At 40.5% G+C, this 19,001-nt stretch overlaps 1 protein-coding gene across 1 annotated transcript; it reads right to left on the minus strand.

Moving 5' to 3' along the window:
- Nucleotides 1-14,649: 14,649 nt before the first annotated feature.
- Nucleotides 14,650-16,357, minus strand: LOC113303438 (putative GEM-like protein 8). The gene is made up of 3 exons (XM_026552467.1): nt 15,949-16,357; nt 15,187-15,461; nt 14,650-15,057 (listed from the first exon to the last, which is right to left on the minus strand). Exons 1-3 carry the CDS (start codon nt 16,016-16,018, stop codon nt 14,878-14,880), a joined length of 525 nt encoding a protein of 174 aa, XP_026408252.1. The 5' UTR covers nt 16,019-16,357; the 3' UTR covers nt 14,650-14,877.
- Between the last annotated feature and the right edge of the window lie 2,644 nt (nt 16,358-19,001).

The raw sequence follows: 19,001 nt of genomic DNA on the forward strand, positions 1-19,001 counted from the left end.
GGTCGACCACCTTCGTCACATGGACTCGATGAAGCAGGTAGAATTAGATGCCTGTCAATTTACTCTCACCAACCTTCAACTAGACTATAAGAAATTATCCGCGGAATATGACCATCTTGATGAAGCGCGAGATGCGGTTGTTAATGAGTATGAAGAGGCTTCGGCTTGTGTCGAAGGTATAATCCTATTTCATCGAGTGTGACCGTGTTTTTTTTCTGCTAACTCCGTGGTGTTGTCTTTTTCAGAGCTCGAGGGACACCTTCGCGTCACAAATGAAAAACTTGAAAAGGCTCAATCTTCCTTAGCGCAGCAGGAAGAACAGACCAATCATTTCAAGAATTTAGCGCAACCCGCGAGGAGGCCGTTGGTGCTGCTTCTAGAGAAGTGAATCGGCTATCTTCGTTATTATCCCAAGCCCAACAGCGGACAACAGTTATTAAGCACAAGGCTCGTTGTCAATTGGCTGAGGAGACGAACAAGATGCTGGAGAGGATAGAACTTGGCCTAAAGAACGAGCATGGTCTCGTGAAGAACTATCCTCGTCGTCCAGTTCCTTCTGCCTTGCCTGCTCCTCGGGACCCTCTTCTGGTGGGAGCGTCCCTTCAAGTCTTCGGAATAATCCTGCCGATGGGGCAGCAATCTAGGTAGAGACCGCAGCATTTGTAGGGCCGCGGCATCATTATCCTTCCCTTTTTGTAATCATGTAACAAGAATATTTTTTGCTGATATCCTGTAAAAGGAATATTTTTTGATGTGTATCCTTGAATTGGCCTTTCACTTTTGTAATCATCCTTTATGAAATGGATCCTTTCTTGATATACCTGCAATGTTGGTTTGTTTTTATTTTAAGCATTTGTGAAAAAACAAAACAAAAGTTTTTAAGTGTTTGGTGCGATACTGAAGGAAGGTACCTTCGTGATCGTCTTGAGACCTGTCACCCCGCTGGCGAATCCTGGGCCAGAGGATTCCCAGACGGTGGGGGCCGGGGCAACGTTCTAGGATATGGGATTAAAATATTTACACACCCATTCCGTCGACCCGTTGCCTTAAGATTGGTTGGGTATCTCTTTCTGCTGGGTGCCTTCCCCCTGGTCTTACACTTATGGACACTGATGGGGGAGCCCTGAGAGATTGTAGATTAACTACTTTCCCCAATATTGTCGATAGATTCCGCTGACTTGATAATTTGAAAGCTTGTTTGATTGATAAGTTGAGGCCTGCAATTCCTCTTCCAGAGATAGAAACATGTGGAGCGGTCAGGCTCCCTTCTTCTTCTGGTACACTCCAAGCAGATTCAATCTGCGTTGCTCCTATGGGAAGTATGGTTTGAGCCACTTAGCATTCCAAGGATGCCGGAGGACCTCGCCTTTTAGATTACGAAGGTAGTAGGAACCGTTACCCGCAATCGTGTATTAAAAAGGTCCTCCCCACGTAGGTGCTAATTTCCCCATTTCTTTTCTTGCTGATACCGTGGGATTGTTCTCAACACATACTGCCCCTCTACAAAATTCCGAGCTTTACCTTTTTGTTGTACTCCCTTGCTAGTCTTCGTTGATAATTTTCCATCTTTTGTAATGACTTCCCTTCTTCCTTCCAAGTCGTCCAACCTTTCTAACATCATATCTGTTGTGAGGTTTTTCTCCCAAGCTTCGGTCTTCGTGGTTGGCATGAGGATTTCCGTAGGTATGACTGCTTCAGCTCCATAAGTTAGAAGAAACGGGGATTCCCCGGTGGCGGATCTTCGTGTTGTCCTGTATGCCCATAACACATTGTGCAGTTGTTCGCACCATCTTCCCTTATGCTCGTCTAATTGTTTTTTGAGTATAAGGGCGAGGGTCTTGTTGGTAGCTTCCGCTTGTCCGTTGCTTTGAGGGTATATGGGGGTGGACTTGTTCTTTCTTATTTTGAAAGTATCGAAGAGCATGTCTATATTTTTCCCTGTAATTGCTTGCCATTATCAGATACAATTTCAGCGGGTATACCAAATCTGCAAATGATGTTCTGGAATATGAAAGTAAACACATCCGTCTCTGATCCTGGCCAAGGCCTTAGCCTCCACCCATTTACTGAAGTAGTCCGTGGCTACTATCAAAAATCGTCTTTTCCCTGATCCTTCGATGAAAGGCCCGACGATGTCTACGCCCCATTTTGCAAATGGCCACGGGCTATCGACGGAGTTTAACATTGTCCGGGCGTGGATCTTTTTGCGAAGCGCTGACATTCTTCACATCGTCGGGACATCCTCGCGGCATCCTGTATCATTGTCGGCCAGTAATATCCTTGCGTTTTTGCTTTGTCAGCTAGTGATCTCATGCCGCTATGATTCCCCGCGTCACCATAATGGATATCATTTAGAATTCGATGCCCCTCTTTCCGGGACAAGCAACGTAGTAATGGTCCAAGGAAGGATTTCTTATACAGGACCCCATCCCGAAGATCATATCTTCCCACTTTGGAGAGTATCTTCCTAGCTTGTTTCTGATCCGCAGGTAAGCTTCCTTTTTCGAGAAAGGCATGGATTGTCACCTCCAGTCATCTTCGTTGCTGAAGTCTTCGTCTTGATTTGCTCTTGACAGGATATCCTCTTCGTCAAAGTCATTATGGATGTCTTCTCCTACCTGGTCTTCGATATTTTCTTCCACTGTATCTTGATTGGTAGCGAAGGAGAATTGAGATGCAATCGAAGGCTCGTATACCCTTGCTATTTTAATAGCTTCGACATTTTTATCCCTCAGCATGGATATATATGCTAGGGCATCCGCGTGCCTGAGGTCCCTTCTGCATAAGTGCCGGAACTTAATGTTCGGGATTTGTGATGCCAATGTTTGGACCAAGGCCATGTAAGCTGAGAGGGTGTCATCGTACACATTATACTCGAGCCCTATTTGCCGTATGACAAGCTGCGAATCACTTGTCAGCCTTACATCGGTTACCCCCATCTCTATTATTATACGGAGGGCATGTACGACAGCTTCGTATTCAACAATGTTGTTGGTATGCTCTTTGAATTCCAATCTAAGTGCCTGTATAATCCTTTCTCCAGTTGGGGTGATAATGACAATGCCTATTCCTGCTCCTTCCTTATTTTTGATCCGTCGACGAAGACTTCCCATTGTCTTTGACTCGCAGGTTCGAGGATATCCATTGGATCCTTGTTTTCTTCCTCGGCTTCTGGTATTCCCTTAATCTCTTCGTCGTTGTCAAGGGGGAGGTCTGCTAAGAAATCCGCCAGAACTTGGGACTTCCGAGAATGTTGAATTTCATGAATGATGTTGAATTGGTCCAGATGGGTGTTCCATTTGGCTATTCGGCCCACTTTTCCCGTGCTTTTGAGGACTGCTTCCAATGGTGCTTTGCATGGGACCCTGACGAGGTGAGTTAGGAAGTAGGTTCTCAGTTTTTGGGTAGCCCATACCAGTGCGAGGATGAGTTGTTCAATCTTAGTATAATTTCTTTCCGCAGAATTGAGGGTCTTGCTGACGTAATAGATAGGTTTTCTATCTTTGTATTGGTTTTGACTAATACCGCGCTGACTGCGTCCTCTGTTGCTGCTATGTACAGTGCCAAAACCTCGTCAGGGTCTGGCTTCTGCAGGATCGGGATTGAGGCTAGGTGTTCTTTGATTTTTTGGAATGCTTCCTCGCATTCAGCGGTCCATTCGAACCTGCTCCCTTTTTTGAGAATATTGAAGAAATGTTTGCATTTGTCCGAAGACCGTGCAATAAATCTGCCCAACGCTGCTATAGATCCATTGAGCTTCTGACTTCCTTTAATTCTTTGGGGACGGCATCTCTACTATGGCTTGAATCTTTGCTGGGTCTACCTCGATGCCCCTTTTTTTACCAGATACCCGAGGAACTTCCCCGAGGTGACACCGAAAGTACATTTCTCCGGATTCACTTTCATGTGATGTGTCTCATTGCTTCGAAGATATTCCTCAGGTCCTGGTGGTGATCTTTACGCAGCTTGCTTTTGACGAGCATGTCGTCAACGTAGACTTCTAGGGTTCCTCCAATCCATGGCTTGAAGATAGCATCGACCATCCTTTGGTATGTTGCCCCTGCGTTTCGAAGTCCGAAAGGCATTCTAGTATAGCAATAAAGGCCATGTGGGGTGTAGAACGCTGTGTGTGGCTGATCTTCTTCTGCCAGGGCTACTTGGTTGTAACCAGAATATCCGTCCATGAATGACAGTCTTCGTACCTTCACTGCTTCAACCAGTTATCTATGCTCGGCAGGGGATAGCTGTCCTTTGGACATGCCTTGTTGAGATTAGTAAAGTCGATGCATATTCTAACCCCTCCATTTTTCTTAGGAACAATGACCATGTTGGAGATCCAGGTAGGATACTTGACTTCCTTGATAAATCCTGCGTCTAGTAGTTCCGAAGTTCTGTTTCTACTGCCTCATGATACTCTGGAGCTACTTTTCGTATTTTCTGCCTGAACGGGGGCGTGCCCGGTTTGATGCGTAGTTCATGTTGGATTACTTTTGGGTCAATCCCCGGCATATCTCCTAGCTTCCAGGCGAACACATCCGCGTATTCCTTAAGTAATTTGGTTAAGGAATGCTCCCTTCCTTCGTCCATTATGGTCCCGATTTTGATCATCTTCGGGTTTTCTTCCGTTCCTATGTTGATTTCCTTTACGGGCTCCACTGGTGTGAACACAGGCTTCGGGTTTCCGAGGACTGGGACGTTCTTTAATTGCTATTTAGCGTGTTTCTGTTCTTCGCTGGTTGTTGAAGTACTTGTTTCTGTGCTTAGGACATTATCATCTTTCGTCAAGCCCTTCCTGTAGTTTCCTTGAGGAACAGGTCTATGGCCTTCTCTTTCGCGGTTTCTTGATTTTTTACTCTTCGGATTTTTCGCTGCTCTTCTTGCTCGTTGTTGATATGATCCTGAGTGGCCTGGCACTCTCGCGTAGTGATCCGATCTCCCTTGATTTCCATTACTCCCTCAGGTGTTGGAAATCTGAGATATTGGTGGTATGTTGCCGCAACTCCTTTGACTTATGTATCCATTTTCGTCCAATAATAGCGTTGTAGGGGGAAGGGGTGTCCACCACACTGAATCGGGTTTCCAGTTTCATGGGCCCTGCGTTAACCTGCAACACGATGTCTCCCAAGGGCTTCGTGGCTGCTCCATTGAATCCGTAGATGGTGTGATAAGAGGTCATTAACTGTTCATCATGGAGCTTCATCCGTTTGAATGCATCGTAAAATAGGACGTTTACGAGCTTCCCCCGTCTATGAGGATCTTTTTGAGGTTACATCCAGCTACTGGTAGTGTTAGGACCAAGGGATCGTTATGGTCTTCCATATCTTCTTCGATATCCTCGGCATCGAAGATGATAGGAGATTCCATCCATTCTTCGTGTTCGTCCACCACTATCCCATCGACCTTATATAATTCGCAGCGGTCTTCGAATTGCTTCCGTAACCTCTTTTATCTGCGCTGTAAGTGAGGGTCCTGTGGCTTCGAACACGAGATGGTGTTGATTGTTCGGTTTCCTTCCGGAAGTTGGACTGGTTTGGTTCGCTTGGATCTGTCCTCGGTAACATCCTTTCGTACGTAATGTTTGAGCTCTCCCGCATCAATTAATTTTTGGATCATTATTTTAAGGTTCTTGCACTTTTCGGTCTGGTGTCCGTTGAAACAGTGATATTCACAGTAATCTTTAGACTTCTCGGATCTCGGGGGCTGCTTTCCCTTAGACCATGGCCACTCCAAGTTTTCCCTCCCTTTGATCTCTCGTAGGATACGAGCATAGCTAGCGTTGAGTTTCGTGTAAACTTGATCTTCGAATTTTCGGTCACCTGTTCTTCGTTCATCCCTTCGTTCCTTCCTATCTTCGTGAGGTCTCTCCCCTGAGCAACTCCTTTTGGCCCCATTGGTTTGTTCCGCTGAATTGGTGCGGTGAGACCTCTGCGGATATGCCCTCGGGTTTTCCCGTTGAATTTCTTCAAGTCGAGCGTGCTTTTCGATAATTATTCGAAGATCTCCCTCTGTCTTAGGCACGCTCCCATGAATTTCAACAAATAGGGGACTCATTCGGTCTAAGCCCCATTTGTAGCAATTGATGCTTACCACTGGGTCCACGCTCCCTATGGCTTGGCAGATCTTGTGCCATCTGTTAGTGTACTCCCTCGTGGTTTCCTTGTAGCCAATCGCTAGTGAAAAGAGCTTATCCATTCCGGTGTTTACAGTCTTGTTGTACATGTTCTTAAGAATTTCTCTGCGAGTTGGTCGTATGAGTGGATGGAGTTTGGTGGCAGATTATCGAACCATGATAACGCCGATCCCTTCAGGCTTGACGGGAAGTATCTGCAGAGTACGGCGTCGTTCTGACCCCATCTAGCTAAGACACGGTTGTAGTACCGAATATGTGCAGCAGGGTCGCTGGATCCATCATAGCATTCGAACGTTGGGACAGGGCATTTCAGTGGAATAGGGGTGTTGGCCAAGCGATGAGTTAAGGGCGTGGAGTTAGCTTCTCTCATGACCTCTTCTAACCTCCCCCCGCCTTGTTTATTTTTTAATTGCCTGATCTCGGCCATCATCTCATCTCGTAGTTCTCCATTGCGCGTGGTGCCCTAAATTCTTCTGTCGTTACCGTCTGACTCTCCATCGTCATAATCCGGGTCGGATACGCTACTTCCCCTTGTCGCGTCTTCATTAGCCGCTATGACGACTCTACAGTCTCGGTTTGGCTCTGGTGCTTTGGAGTTTGCTTCATCAAGTTGTTGGCTGGTCTTCGTGCTTAGAGCAATCCGCTCCTTTAAATCTTGATTTTCTCTGGCCAACAGGGCTACAGCATCTGCGTAAACCTGCTGGCTCTTCTTCAGTTCCTCAAGCTCAGCCATCAGTCGGTGTGATTGGTTGGACCCCTGATTGGGGTCCCAGCGCGTGCTACTACAGCCATGGTGCCGCCCTCCTCCATGGTCTGCACTAAAGGTGGCAGGGGTTCAGCTTCGGTTGCTGGCATTTCCAAATTGGGGTGAGTGCCCCTCTGCGGTGCTAGAGCCGCCGGTATGGTTTGATTTTGATCATTTGTTGGTGGCATTCCAAAAGTTAGAAGGTGCACGGGTTGGAATGTTCTGGATTCATCCACCCTTTCTCTTGGTTGATTAAGTTGATTCATGGCGCAAGTATTGCTAGCCTCTGCAGCCTTCGGGACTACCGCAGCCGCACCGTACTTTGTCGCTGCTGCTCTGAGAGCCGCCGCTGCAACTGAATTAGCGTTCATAGGTGAAGTGATTTCCGCAGTATCTTGCCTTTGACTGGTCATTTTAGCTTTATCTCCTTTGCTTGCTTCGGGTGATGACCGGGGTTGTCCTGGGTGTTTCTTTTGACAAAGCTTTGGATTTTCCTGCTTCCTGCGTCTTTTCCATCACGTGTCCTTTTGTTGACAATGAAATCTCGCCGAAACTCGCCTTCTTTACTCACAATACGTCCTTTCTGCATAAGGCATTTCAAACGAAAAACGGGAATATCCGCGTGAAGCGGGTTAGTTGACGAAATACATTCTTCCTGGAGAGGATTAATACACGCAAGTTATAATATACGGGTTAAAGTTTTACTAAAGGAGATCCTTAGTATAAAAACTACGAAAAACCCCCCAGAGAGACGGGTTCGCATGAGATTTAAAGAAAATCGTAAATCCGCGGATTAGAACAATAAATCTTATCGAACATAAAAGGTGTGTTTTTAACACAACACAGTTAAAAAATGATCTATACGGTCCGGGCTGATAAATCAGAGCAATCATATGCCAATTTAAAATGAAATCACAGGATAAGATAAATCTTTTACCGGGACGAAGTCCCTGTTTCTAGCGCCAAATTGTGAACACACAAATCACGAAGGGATCCGAATGCTCACAATCAATCATCATCATCTAAGGAGATTTGTGATAATGATATCCAAGTGTTGATTCATTGGCTCAAAACCTTCGGGTTTATCATAGCCTCATCTAACAACTCCATGCGAGGCGTTTGCGCACGGGATATAAGTACAAGCAAAGAAAACAAAACGTATAAGTAAAGATTCATGGGGCTAAATAAATATAAAGTGCTGAAATGTAAATAAGACCATGGTTTACGTGGTTCAGCACTAAGGCCTACGTCCACGGGGTTTGTTGTTTTACTATATTCTTCACGGTTACACGAATAGTCGAATGACTTTTGGGTTTACATGTTTCTCTCTTCTAAATGATTAACTTACACTTGCAACTCTCTCTCTCTCTCCTTCCCTTCCTGATTCTTCTGATCCCCTTTCCTCTTGGTGGAGACGGGGTATTTATAAGGTTAGAGTGTGGGACCCATCTCTGATGACCGTTGGAACCTTATCTTCTTGTGTCCTTGCGTCTATCACGCAGAGGTCTACGTTTGCCCCTTGATCCCGCAGAGGCATCCACTCTCGTTCCACAGGTTGATCGACACGTACACTGCTCAGAGTGTTTAATGCGGGTAGTTGAGGAGTCTGCTCGTGTCAGACAAGTGTCTTCTGCCCCTGTCACGTCCGTGTCAGCTAACTTTCTCTCCACCGTTGATCCTAGCTTCTCTTTTGGGGATGCGATAAAGTAACTCCTCGGGGTTTATTTGGTATTTCGTAGCGCATCATGTTTTGATGTTTTGGCCTGCATGCTTTCCACGTATCTTTTTATATACACGTGTCTGATAGTGAGATATATGTGTACACATAAATGTCAGATTATTACTAAAATTAAACCTGGCCAAATTGGGGTATACCCATATTAATTGGGTATACCTAACGAGACAAAATCTGGGTCATTTAGAAGTAAAACATGCCACCGCTTAACCATGTATTTTCTAAATTGCTAATATACCCTTATTTAATTAACACTAAAAATGCTGATTAGGTTAATTAATTGAGTTTAGATTAAAATTTTGAAATTATGAATTCAACAAACCTTTTGTCTTATGAGTTCGATTTCGATCAACACTTTCAGTTCTGAAAATGTGAAAAAGTCGGCAAGGTCGAAGATTGAATAAGGTGCCGACTCACTTTGGCCGGCAAGGTCGACGTTTGAATAAGGTGCCGACTAAGTTTAGCCGGCATGATCTGCGGACGAAGAAAACGCCGACTATTTTTGGCTGGAAAGGTCTATGAATGAAGAAAATGCCAACTATCTTGGGACGGCTATCTTACGGCCGGCATATAAATATTTCCTACAACAGTCAGCATGCAAATAATTTCTAACATTGCCGGATGACTTATAGTTGGCATGCAAGTAATTTCTAACATTGTCGGCTGTCGAAAAGTCGGCAATGTAACCTTGCCGACTTTCAGTTATACCCAACAGAAAACATAATATGGGAAGATGTAATTCACTTTATTCGTGCAATTTTGGTTACTACATTGATTGAAACATAAAATCTAACTCCTTGTCGTTGGAAAAACGAATGCACTTAGCATGTGCATCAAGCCTTTGAACCCCTAGGAGACCCTAGTGGAGGAGTTATAGTCTCATGAGGGTTTACATAGAGATCTACCCACAAAACCTACACTAAAACCATCAATCTTCTCGGAGGAATCCCAGTCCGATCCACCCTCCATGAAGTCCGGAGCATACTCCGGGATTTTGGATACCATGAATTGATAGCTTGCATCGAATGCCAATGCTTCCCCCTTTTCCTCCAAGCAACGCGCTTTGACGACTTCATGCTACAAAAACAAAGCAGAAACTTACTTTGTTAGTGATGTATAGTAGGAAGATCAAACAACATAGATCACGTAAAATAAACCACAAAAATACTTACAAATTGTTCAGTGGACAATACAAAGTGGCTAGCGTTCAAAATCGGTTTTTGGATAGCTAAAAAAGCAAGTATCGCATTTTCGATGACTAGGTGTCTATCATGAATTTGTTGAACACTTCTTCCTTTAGGATTCCCAAACTCTTGCCTATATTTATTGTATACCCTGGCCCAAAAGGTTACGGCATCCACCCTTAGGAAGGACCGATTTCTAACCCGAGTTTCCGCATATCATGCTTTGGTAATGGATATATATTCATTTGAATCAAATGATTGCATTGTTGTATGTGGAGGTACGGTGAGTTAGATGGAGTATATGATGATATGAGCTTTGGAGAGTATATGCAAACAGGTGTGTGTTGTTTTTTATAGAGAACTAGACTACTAGTGTATTTATAGGTTGGTGCCAAAATTTGGCCGTTATGGTAGTCAATCAATGAAGTTGTACTTGCAAAAATTTGAATTTTGAACTCGCTGACTAGGTTACTGTTTCCCCAATATACCGACTAAGTTCAGCCGGCAGGGTCGTAATTTTCTTACCCTGCCGACCTTATGATTTTAGGCATCAGGAGAAGGTATTTTCTGCAACACATAGTCGGCAGGGTCGATAATTTAAACAGTCGGCAAGGTATAAATTTGCTTTCCTTGCCAACCATGGTAACTACACGATTTCTGCTGTCAAGGCCGGCAGTCTGGTAGTTCACAACCTTGCCGGCCCTGGTTTAGTCGGCAACGTAACTTAAAAAAAACATCTACTCAATACCCTGCCGGCGGAATTGTTTAAACATAATACAGCTAAAAACACCATTCATTCAACAACTAGAAATCCAACATTTGTCCAAAATACGAAAACATATGTCTCATAAACCTTTTTAAAAAAATGTCAAACCGTTAACCTTAACATTTTTCTACCACAACATAAAGAAATAAACTAGAAATGCACTCATTCACCACCACCACGACCCCGTTTAGCGTTTTGACGACCACCACCACTACCACTACCACCACCACGGGTATGAGCCCTATTTTTGTCAGCATTCATCTTGACTTTGTGTTTCCCTCTTGGCTTGTGCTTCCCTCTTTAGTTCAGCATTAGCTTTCTCTAACAATTCGTCGGCATCCTCATTGTCAACATTTATAGCATAGTCAATGTGCTTAGTTTGCTCTTCAATCGACAAAGGCTCTCTTCTTTCTCTCGCGCAACACATCTTCTTCACAAAGGTTTTCAAATGGTCTTTCTATTTTCAATTAAACAATAGACAATTAGTAGACTAATTCGATAATGTAATCTTAAAATAATAAGAACAACTCTAAAATACTTACAAAGTTCTTAAGACTTGTTGTTGGGTCTTTCGGTGGCATCTTCTTCTTACGAGCCGGTTGTTCAACAGCATGTTCCCTAATCACAGTAGGACGAGCAAAACCCAAGTACCAAGACATATAATTTTCATGATCTTCATGACCTTCGGTCACCTCGTCCAAAAGACTCGTATCGACTTTACGGTCACATATTCTGTTCCAATGAGATTTACCTGGTGGAGCGTAATGGACGTCAATACTTTTTGGGATGTGGCGCACCCTAGCTTCTCCATTTTAAAGAACGGATCATTATCGGGATGGGGTTCTTCTTGGAGGTAACCCATTTATCGCATTACCCGATGTGGATCGTACATTGAAAATACATGAGTGTACAACAAAGGACTGTAGTAGAATGCAACATCATCTTTCCTTTGGATTAAACCTTTATTTCTAGCATCTCTATACGGATCAAATATTACCTCATCCGCAGTCAATTTGTCCAAGGCGATTCATATGTTGATAAGATGATGTTGCATATCCTTATCCTGAGCACCACTAAAACTGTATTGCAGTCCTCTTGGCTTATTAATCGCAATCTTAGTGTTCACTTTGACGTGGGGGTTAGCTTTCACTAAAGTAGGGAAGTTCTCATATACCTAAAAACACAAAGTTTAGTAAGAATCTTATCTTACAAGCATTTTGCAAATATAAATGATTTAGACAATAAAATTACCTGGAATAGACATAGATTTCCGTTAACTTGCGCAGTGAGTGCCGTTGAAGACTTTATCAACTCATTGTTCAAGAAGGCGACCACCGCAATACCCCAAGAATAGTTATGCATCTGATCAAAGGGATGCAATAGTTGAATACACTTGCACTCGACCAAGATTCCGGAACTGTCAGGGAAGATACATTTTCCCAGGATGTATAGCAAATAAGCTGACGCGGTAGCATTGATTCGCACCAAGTCCACCCTTCCTTCCTCATCATATATTTTCTTAGTCCCATAGAATGCGTTCCTCAACTTCTTCAGATTAAACTTCTTGCTTAGATAACCATCCTTCATCACAAGCATAGACTCCGTCTTAATCTGATCCCAAACGAACAAAACTTTGGTCAATTCGAAGATCTTGTCCCAAGAAATTCCATCATCAAAGCCATCACTGAGTGCTTTTCCCTCAAACTCGAGGCCTAGAATTTTATGAGCATCATCGGGTGTTATCGCCATCTTACTAAATAAGAATAAAATTGTATCAGTCTCTCCATAGAACGTCCCATAGAATGCAGATACGGTAACTCTATCATGCTCAACAATCGAACTCTCCACCGCAGGACACAACCCGGAGTTCTTGACAATCGCTTTCACCCCGTCACATTCCTTGTCAAGTGGCCATTTATTACTCACTGAACATGAATCTTGGCTCCTAAACAGACGGATGGCATGCTTGTGATCCTAAATACCAAATACATAAAATGAAAAGAAATACAAACACTTGAAGCAAATTTAAGATAGATACACTTAAATAAAAAACAAAGAAGGATTGAGATTACTTATGACAGTATTTTGAATTTGACATGCACATGAGTCTTTATATCCAAAAATAACATGTCCACCATCTTATAGGGTCTCCCGTAGAGGCTCGTATGGTTTCAGCGTAACCTTCAAGTGAGAGGGAGGCATGTGAGAATCAGCTGGTTTAGTGATAACCCTCTTCTTCTTTCCGGTTTCAGTTGTAGTTGCATCTTGGGTTTGTTGATCATTAGCTTGAGTTTGTTGATTATTACCCGTTTCTTCTTCTTCCTCTTCTTCTTCCTCTTCCTCTCCCTCTTCAACATTTTCATCTTCTCTATCCTTATTTTTATCTCCATTATTGTTATCACCATCATCATTACCTCCTCCAACATGTGGCATGTCTTGATCACCTTTATCATCATCATTGTTACCTCCTTCAGTAGACGGAGTTCTTTCAACATCATCATCATCATCATTACCTCTTCTGCCAGATGGAATTGATTGGTCTTCATCTAGAGTTTCATCTGAATCATTTTAGTTCCGGTGGTGGTTGAGAATCATTCCGTTCACGGATCTTGAGCGTTCCCGGCTCAACTAATGCCCCTCGATGTGTTGTAGTCAAGAGTTTGTCGCCAACACGGGGAGGTCTTGAAGGAGGAGTTACAGTTTTCTTCTTTCCCTTTTCCAACCTGAACAAGAATAATTAAGAAAAAATTCAAAAGTCGGCAGGGTCGACATATATAACCAATCTGGCGGAACAATGGTCGGAAGGATCGATATCTTAATTACATGACGGCTAAATAATAGAAGGCGGGGTCTTATTCAAATAACCTGCCGGCTTATAACAACTATGAACACATTAGATACAGGATTTTCAACATCATTCGTCGGCAAGGTCTATAATCCAAACAATTTCGGCAAACATACATCCGGCAGGGTGGTATTCAAATACCATTCCGACTTTATAACTTTAGACTTCAGGAGACACAAACTATTCAAATACAGCCGGCAGGGTAAAAGATTATAACCCACCGACTAAAAAAAAATATTGTCGGCAAGATCTTAGGTTGAATATCTTGTCGACTCTATAAAAATCAGTTACAGGTATTCAACAGCCGACAAGATCTTCAATCTAAGAGCTTGCCGACTAACCCTAAATATGAAAAGTCGGAAGGGTCGTGGAACAAACACCTTGCCGGCTAAATAACTGCAAATTCACAAATGCGATTTTTCTGACCTAATTTGACATGCAAACATGAAATTGAAGTACTGGAGTGAGTTTAAGTAGGCCCTTACTTTCTCAATCGCGCCATTTCTCCTTTTTCAGCGGCGTTGATTTCTTCTTCTTCTTCAACTGCTTTTTTCTTCTCTTTATTTTGAACTAAAATTGCAATTCCAGGGTTGTATTCATTACGTTGTCTATTTGTGGTTTTCATACGACTATCCCTAGGCCGCGGCGGTTCCATCTTTGAAGATTAATCAGAATTTTCGAATTGACAATTACGACGAATTAATCGACGAGTTTTCAATGGTGGGGAATGGAAAAGCCGGTAAGGTAGAGGTGAAGGAGAAGAAGAAGAAATGAAAAAAATGAAAACTGATTTAGGGTAATAAGAATTATAAAGGGTAAGGGTAGTTTTGTAACTCCATCCATTATGACTCCCTCTTAATCCCTAAAAAGAGTCCACTTAAAATTGGATATACCCCGATTAATCTGGGTATACCCCAATTTGGCCAGGAAATTTAACTAACATGTATAATATATTAAAAAAAAATAAAAAACATAAACCGGATAATTTTATTATTTTTTAAAAAAAAATAAGATAAAAACAAAGATCTTCACACTATTTTAAAGAACTTTATTAGAATTCTAATATTTATAATCATAAATATGAAAGATGTTAAATAGGTGTGTTTCTTTATATAAGGAGATATTGTATAAGATTTTGGATTAAGTTTATATTACAATTGTTTTTATCATTATAAGAAAATTACGGGTATGCGATTTAATGAGAATATATCTATAAACAGAAACGGAAAAATATAAAAAACAGATAAAAGAAGAAAAAAAGGAGAGAATATTATTATATTTACATGATGATTACAAGGAGATTGAAGGATAGTAATCGTTGTCTCACTAATTCTTACAAAATTATACGCATTTTGACCTTTTTTTTGCCTTCCGAAAGAGCATCAGATGAATAAAAAGATGAAAAAAAGCACACGAAGGTATTCGAAATGGTCACTATGATTCACTTATTAGGTGAGAATATTGGTCCTTTGTTACTGATTAGAGATGCTCATGGCTTGTTGAAGAAACTTGAAAGCTTTTTCATAATTCACAAAACCCATAAACCAGAAATCGAAATGATCAACTGTTACTATTTCTATATACTTTTGTTTCGGTTTATCCACATTTTCGCTTTCTTCAACTCTCTTTATCTTCTTTATTGGTATCACTACCTGCAAACACGCATGACCAAATTTCATAACTCCGGTTGGACCAACAAACAAATGCACGTAACAGCGCTAACGACCGAGCATGGCAATGCACTGTATGAAGCCATTAGGATTAGATGATTTGTAAATTACCTTGTAAGGTGTTCTAATGATTCCTCCATTTGGTGAAGAGAATGTAAGAGATCTATCACTGCAAAATGCAACTTTTTCTGTTGATATGAATAGTAATCCAGCAATTGGACCAGCAGTGGTTGATAAATGACATTGAGAAGCTTTCAATAACTTTTCTCTTTCGCTGACCATAAATAGTTGTTTGAAAATTTTCTTCACTCCACCTCTTTGAACAATTCTTGCTCCTAAACTCAACTTTCCTTTCACTGTTTCATAGATTTTTGGACCCAATCTCACTGTAACATGTCAAACAATGCAGTACGCACCGAATAATTAGCGAATAGATAAACAATAAAACAATGACACCAAGGTCAAAGCTAATAACGTGTTTGGATATACATCCAGAAATCCAAAAGCAAGAAGTCAGTTTGGGTGTAGAATTTCAGAACGACTTCTAAAAGCAGATAGTCAACTTTTTGTGAAGCAAAATATCTGGATTTCTGACTTCTATTTCTGGAGAAGCAGAAGTCAGAAACAGAATTGTATCCAAACGCGCTATAAATGCATAGAACTTTTGGCATAGAATTTGCTAAAAAGAATTTGTTAACCAAATATCCTATTGACGCCTCACGGGTAATCTTAAACCCATACCGAAAAATGCAAGCATTGGCAAAAAAAAAAGAAAAAAAAATATGGATTTGGTTATGGTGAAATTGAACGAATGATTTAACAAAATGAATATCTCATGAAAAACATGATAAACAGTAATATATAAATGCATACCGTGTTCGCGAACACCATTAGCAAAATTGATTGGGATTCTGGTAACGCAATCCGGAAGACTACTCTTCATTATTTACAATCGATATAACCGTTTCTTGTCAAGAAGAAGAGAAACTATTTTTGAAAGAATGAAAAACGAATGAATTTGATGAAGCAAATAATGAAAATGTGCAAGGAATTTAAAGGGTATAAAGTTGGTTTATTGGTGAATAAAAACTTTTTGATTAAATTTTTCTTGAATTGTCATGAATGGCTCATCAAACAGAGAATAAAGGCAAAATTTTTGATTCTCTTCAAAATAATTGAAAGGGAATATGTCCAAAACTTTTCTAGATTTTCCTATTTATGTTTGTTTCTTTCAGAAAGCTTGCTTGGACAAAATCCAAGCAATCTTACATGAAAACTATGATTAGTTGTAATGTTCTTAATTAAAAAATTATTAGTTAAATTAATCAAAAGAAATCGTGAGATTTGGTTGGTAAACTAATCATTTACTAAATTTAAACTTGCTTCCTTTTTGGCTCCTTTATTTTTCTTTTTCTTCTGTTGGAACCAGGTAATCTGTGTTCTATTGGGTCTGTTCGCAATTATTTTGTAGTAGTCAAACTATACTGACAGAGCCAGGTGAAATGAGGGTGAACGACTGGGGCACCGAGCCATTGCCGTGGCATTTGGGTTTGGCCTTGGCAAGTCTTCTAGCTTATATTCTCGTCAACAATACTATTACCATGTGCCAGATGCTTCAAAAAAAAAAAATGCCAGCGAGAAGAAAGTGATCAAGTTGATATCTAGGATGACCAATGGATTCTGAATACCATTGCTCTACAAAAACCACCTACAGGTACTGGAAACTTGGAAAAGGTTCTTCATCTATTTACAATCCACAAAAGATGGAACGAACAAAAACTAAATACGTACATGTTTTATACCAATAGATAATATAGAAGATATTGCTCACTGGAACTTGGAAGAAAAAAAAGTTATAGTAAAATCTTTGTACAATTCTTTAAATAACAACAACAACAATAGAAGAAGTGATTGGTATGGGATATGGAGATTAAAAGTAACACCATCTATAAAGCTTTTCATCTGGAAAGCAGCTCAGTCAATATTACCAACAGGTATGAGAGTGGTTGTGATTTTCCCTAATATTAATGCTAAATATAATCTTTGTAATAAAGATGAGGAATCCTTATCTTATTTTTCTCAAATGCAATTTTGCAATTCAGGCATGGATGCCTCTAAACTTTGATGTAAACTATGTGACAGATGGAAGAAATTGTTTTCATAATGGTTTCATGAAAAAATAAAGGAAAATGCATAATAGAATGGCCGTAATTTTGTAGTACAATTGTATCGCACAGATGGAAAGTGAGATATGAGATTACTTTAAAAAAATGGAACAAAATAGTGTTTATACAGCAAAAAAATAGTTCAATTTACCAACAACACAACGAATGTAAACAGTTTTAATTTCGACATAAAGCAAACTCTATATTATGATCCTATGCATGATGAAGCACTAAAATTTTTGGATAGAGAGCCCGAAGAAAAAGAAAAGAAAAAGATAATATACCTAAGTATGAGAATGTCCATTGCTACAACTATGTATACACCAATAAGTATCCTGGAACTGGATTAACTTAGATAGATTTTACAGGATGAGCAATTAAGGCAAGAGAATCCTTTGTGGACTGTACAACTAGGGAACAATTAGAAGAAAATGGTACTGAAGCTGCCTTTCGGTGGGAAACTGAATGGAGTGGCTACAATATCACATTACAAAGTAATTCAGAACCTACTCTAAAGATGTTGATGAGAAGATATGCTAGGGAAAGACAACAGCGTTATAGAATGAGTGAAGACTTTAAATCTAGGATAAACACTTGTTTAACTTCAAAGGTACTAATTTTATTTTAATTTCCAGATTCAATATAAGAAATGTTGCAAACATAACGACTTTGTAATCGTAATCCATTCAAACAACTGGACGAATGAAGGTCTAACAGCTATATTGCACAATCTATACATTGAAAATTGTATTAATCTTGTAATTGTTATTGATTCTCATGTTCCGGAAAATCAAAATTATCAATCTATGGTATGAGGATTCATCCTATATTCGGATAATATATATATAAAGTATATGGTTTACCAGAAAACCCAAATCATTATCAGAACTAGTAATAAAATCTTGAATGAATGGAAATTCAGAGGTAGTTGGTATAATATTGTTTGATCTTTCATGGGTGTACATTGTGATAGAATATGCATGTTTTTCGTATCGTTTGGTCGAGATAACGAATTACGTGCCTACACAATATTATGATTTGATTACTGTTTTTTCAGTCCAATCTTCAGACTCGATCTGTTCATGATCTTCGTCTGGATATGATTATCTTAATTCAGTTGGTGATTATCAAATTATCTCTTAGTTGGTGATCAAAACTTAGTCAGGGTGAAAATCAGATAAAGATAACTCATGTTCATTAAGTTAGACTGAATCGTACGTCTTATTTTACAAAGAGAGCCTTTGAGGGCTTTGAAAAGGCGAGGGTACCCAAATATACCTCAAGCTAAAACTTTTCCTACCTATAAGTCCTTTCTCCGAAAGTGATTGTTTATGGACTGAGTCGAGACAATGCAACTAATCGGTTCACACTTCGTGTGATCGTCTATGGATATGAGTTCGAGACAATACAACAACGAAGTATGTTTACTTGATACAAAGGTTCGGACTTAACCAAACACAATAGGATTGCTTATCAAGTAAATAGGAATTAACGTTTGTGTAATCTACTTTAATTATAATAAAACAATTATAATGCGGAAAATAAAAGTAAATGACACAACAAGATTTTGTTAACGAGGAAACCGCAAATGAAGAAAAACTCCGGGACCTAGTCCAGAATTGAATACTCTCAGGATTAAGACGCTACACAAAATTACACTAACTTCCTATAGTTGAGACCAAGTAACTAAACATATAGTTCACCTAGTTCCTTCTATATTCCCACGCCTCCAACTTATAAATAAGTCACGTACTTGGAACA

Source organism: Papaver somniferum, chromosome 8 (genome assembly GCF_003573695.1).
Source record: "Papaver somniferum cultivar HN1 chromosome 8, ASM357369v1, whole genome shotgun sequence".
In the NCBI taxonomy this organism is placed as follows: Eukaryota; Viridiplantae; Streptophyta; class Magnoliopsida; order Ranunculales; family Papaveraceae; genus Papaver; species Papaver somniferum.